The following is a 4,427-nucleotide window of genomic DNA, read 5'->3' as shown; positions in this document are numbered from 1 at the left end:
AGGGTTAAAGAAATTAAAAGTTTATGCATACAATCTTCTGAGTTGTTTAATTGTAATTGATTAAACTGTATTGTTTAACAAAATTTGTACTATAATGACTATACAGTGAATATGCCCTTTGAAAAAGGCTTCACAAAGATAAATCATTTGGTCCATCTGTATAGACAATTCTCCATCTTAATTTATTTGTAATATTTGTTAGTTTGATCTAAATTTCTCTTAAATTACTAATTACAATATAAACCACATCTGCAAAACGAGACAAAACTATTTTTCCAAAGTTAATTACAACTCATGCTGCATAGGCTAATATTATACTTGATTACAAACTCAAGAATCAGTCTGAAACTAATCTTTCAGGGTTTTTAGAGTTTAAAGTTTTTAAAAATATACATTTAACCATATAATACTTTAATTCTGATGTTTAAAAAGTAATTTCCCAACTCATCTCCGCTTTAAATCGGTAACTATAAATAATTTTCTTAAGCCTAGAGAAATCAAAGTTCTGAGTAATGAGTAAATGAAATGTAAAAAAATATGTTGGTATTTTCGTTTTGGGTGATTAATAGATTCTAACCCTCATTGGCTTCCACATCATACATACATACATACATCATACATACATACATACATACTATTCGAGTTAAGATCCATTTACACCTAGTGTAAAACTTTTAGTTTTACATCTTTTTAGTTTTGCATCCAACTATTGAATTAGTGACAGTGAAAAATATAACAATTGAATTGTTTCAGGCAATGATAATGATGTATTTATTGAGGATCGTGATAATGATGGAAGAGATTTCGAAAGTAAAAAATATCGAAGAATTGGTTAAAATGTTTGTTAAAGAAATAGCAAGAGTTATCATCGTTGTGATGTTCAAAGATGTTGGGGAAGAAAATAAAATACATTGGAAGATCAATTAAATTGATATAATATCTAAATGTTGAAGGTTGAATTTTTAAAATTAATATTAAATTATAACAAAAAATAGAAATTGATGGCTAAATATATTATTATGCTAATTTTATTAATTGATACGTTACTTCCCATTAAAAGTTAACAAAACGGAATCAACTTGTTATTTTTTAAGTCGAGTGATTATTTTATATTCTTTTATAATCGAGGGATTTAATAAAAATTAATCCATAGTCAAGGGGATTATTTACATATTTTACCCTAAAAGGAAAAAAGGAAATGAAAAAAATCACTGGCCGTGCGATTAACCCCAGTCTCACACCGTGGATGGCGTTGATCTCTCACCTAGTCACCTTTATTAACACTCCCATGGACGCGAGTTTTCCGCAAACCCTTTCATTCAGTATGTTGCATACTGCTAGGAAAGTTTTAGGGTGCGGCCCCAATTTCCCACCCAAATACGTTTATTTTGTTAAAATTTTCTTTCAATTTTCAGTCAAGCGAAAAGCTCTAGTATCACTGCAAGCCATGCCCACCAACGTGAACTTCTCAGGTAATACATATTTTTTCAGTTCTTTTGCTTGCTGGGAATTCTTTGCTAAATTACACCTTTTTTGGATCTACCTTCCAAATGAATGGAAAATTGGTATTCTTTTGAATCAAATTTATTGTTTATCTGAGCTTGAATTTGCTTTAGATTATCATGGATGATATTGTGAATGGTGAATTTTGATTGTGAAAGACGGTATGTTGTTCGGGGAATCCAAGTGATTAATTGCTATGATTGTATAGGTTTTATTCAAGCTCTAGACTATGGGTTCGGTGTTAGAATTGCGGTTTGCATGATATATCGATTCAATGTTGGAATTGTGTTTTTCTGGCTGATTGTTTTAATGGATTGTTCCAATTTCCATAGAATTATTCATACCCAATTTAAGTGGGACTGCAACTTATTTTTGTTTCCACTTACTCCAATATTGTTTCCAGGTGTTTCCAATTGCTATGTTTTCAAGAGCCAATTGCAGGAATATGCGCAAAAGGCGGGCCTTCCTACACCTGTATATGAGACTATCAAGGAAGGCCCTTCCCATGAACCTTCGTTTAGCTCAACTGTGACAGTAAATAATGTTAGATATGATTGGTTGCCCGGATTTTTTAATCGCAAGGCAGCAGAGCATTCAGCTGCTAAAGTTGCTCTCAGGGAGTTGTGCAAGACTGGTGAAATCAATGAAAGCATCTCTCAACCTGTTGTAATTTTTACTGTGGTTTATTTTATGATATTCGGTTAGTGTTTAGCATTTTCCTTTGTTAATTAAATTTGTTTTGGAGTTTCTGAACTATCTTGTTCTATGGATTTCTGCTTCAGCACGAGACAGGTTTGTGCAAAAATCTACTACAGGAGTATGCTCAAAAGATGAATTTTGCAATGCCCGTATATCAGTGCCAGAAGGATGAATCAGCGGGGCGATTGCCTTACTATTCATGTACAGTTGAGATTGGAGGAATTCGATATATTGGAGCTGCAGCAAAAACCAAAAAAGAAGCAGAGATCAAATCTACCAGAATTGCTTTACTGGCTATTCAGTTGACTACATCGGAATCATCTAATCGGGCATTCAACAACTCTAAGCTAATGGTTATTCCTTTCAGAAAGTGGGCAACAGAGACAGCTAGTAATCCTGATGAGACTTTGAAAGTTCCTAAGGCAAAGAAAGCCCGGTACAAGAAGAAAATGTTTAAAAGAAAACACTTTGGGAAAAATGATGGACCTTCTCAAGACAAAACAACTGGCATTTCGGTCATTGGTTCGGATGATCTACTAAAACCAGAATCGGTTCAAACTGATTCTTTTACAATACGGAGTTCGGAAACACTAGGTACAGAAGTTAGGGCAAGTCCCCAAGATACAAAGATAGAGAGTGACTCATGCAAGCGAGATATGCCTTCTGCAGATGTTGCATTGGCTCACCAGGTTGCTGATAGTTCTAAAAATGGGCTTTTAACAGCTGTGAATTCTATTTATAGCAATCATGAGGCTCCATACATGGAACATAAGCATTCTATTGTTTTTGATGATCTAACTGATTTGGTTAAATTGACTGACAGCAGCAAGATAGCTTCAATGGATGACCCCACTCTGGGTCAGCTAAACCAAGCAGTAGATAGGATCCATGCAAATGCAGGCCAAGGGTAGGTCCTAGAAAAAGTAGATGGTCACTAAATTTTGCGTTTAGAGAAAACAAGGAATGGAAGGAATAGGAGGGAATCAGGACACTTCAGTAGATTTCATTTTATGTTCTTCTTTAGACATGTTTCGAGTTCTACACAATTAGCAAATTGGAGTGAACTGTTATGTGCATCAGTGTTTATCTTCACTACTATAATGTCTTATGGGAAATTAGGAAAATTGTAGCTGGGTTCAGATATGATTGCTGTTATTGTGGGTTTTAAACATTTTGAAGAATGAAAAGCAGTTTCATTTTGTTACTGTTGTATGCTTAAAATTTTGGTTTCTCACATCGGAGTATTCCCCTTAATGGATACCAGTTTATTGCATCATGCAAAGATAAATTTTTTACTTCATAAGTTAAAAAAGAGAAACTATAATCCAAGTGAAACTTGCAGAACTCTGAAAACCTACTAAAAATTGGATCTCATGGTTGATTTTCATTGATATTTACCGCAAGTAATAGTTTGCAGCTTTACATTCTCTCATTTTTGATAAATTCTTCTCAGACAGACTCATGTTGAGTTAATCAGTTCAGGAACTATGAACATTAAACTCACCAAACTGTTGTGGGAAATAGCTTCCATTCTCTTCGTCTAAACTCTTGTGCAGCCACTGAACAGATGAGCGAGCTAAGACACCAAGAATCAACCCAATCAAGGCCACAATATTATATCTTTGTTCATGTTCTTCAACTTTGACGCCATTACAAGACACCAAGAGCTACTTCTATTCTCTTACGCTTTATATCGACTTTCTGGCTTATTATGAAACAACACTCAATTGAAACGAAAACGGTAAACATTTGTGCCTTTACCATGATCTTACAGCCCTCATATTTTATATACATTCAAGTTAGAAGCCGAGTTGGTTCAAAGAGTCGTGCTTCATTTATTATTAACGAATGCTATTCAATGAAAAATCGAAAGCAGGGAATTTATTTGGTCAAACTAATGGAGGTCAACGTGCTTGCTAGTCTTTCTTCATCTCAATTATCTTGCTCGGAAACTGTGGGATTGGCTATTATAATAATAAGGCTTAATATAAAAAAAATCTAAACTATATATATATATATTCCCATTTAGATACCTAATATTTTTCCGTCAATTCAAGTATCTAACGTTACAAATAATACAATTTTAAGTGTCTTGACTGTAACAATCATTAAAAATATTCCGTTAAGTGACACATGTCAAATTTATATAATTTTGAAAATTTTATTTAAAATAAAAGACTTAAAACTATAATTTAAAAAAATAAAAAATTTTCAAATCTTTAAAA

At 33.3% G+C, this 4,427-nt stretch overlaps 1 protein-coding gene across 2 annotated transcripts; it reads left to right on the top strand.

The window, feature by feature from the left end:
• The first annotated feature begins 1,324 nt into the window (after positions 1-1,324).
• LOC120180176 (double-stranded RNA-binding protein 1-like) lies at positions 1,325-3,407 on the top strand. Of its 2 annotated transcripts, XM_039185557.1 has the most exons (4): positions 1,325-1,472; positions 1,907-2,169; positions 2,286-3,118; positions 3,154-3,407. In XM_039185557.1, the coding sequence occupies exons 1-3, from the start codon at positions 1,325-1,327 to the stop codon at positions 3,111-3,113; spliced, it is 1,239 nt and encodes a 412-aa protein (XP_039041488.1). In that variant the 3' UTR covers positions 3,114-3,118; positions 3,154-3,407. The 2 variants fall into 2 exon arrangements, with proteins under 2 accessions (XP_039041488.1, XP_039041487.1); XM_039185556.1 differs by having other exon boundaries at positions 2,286-3,407.
• The last annotated feature ends 1,020 nt before the right edge of the window (positions 3,408-4,427 follow it).

The sequence above is a fragment of the Hibiscus syriacus genome, unplaced genomic scaffold, assembly GCF_006381635.1.
Source record: "Hibiscus syriacus cultivar Baekdansim isolate YM2019G1 unplaced genomic scaffold, ASM638163v2 tig00112491_pilon, whole genome shotgun sequence".
Taxonomy (NCBI): domain Eukaryota; kingdom Viridiplantae; phylum Streptophyta; class Magnoliopsida; order Malvales; family Malvaceae; genus Hibiscus; species Hibiscus syriacus.
This window is presented reverse-complemented; position numbering and strand designations above follow the sequence as displayed.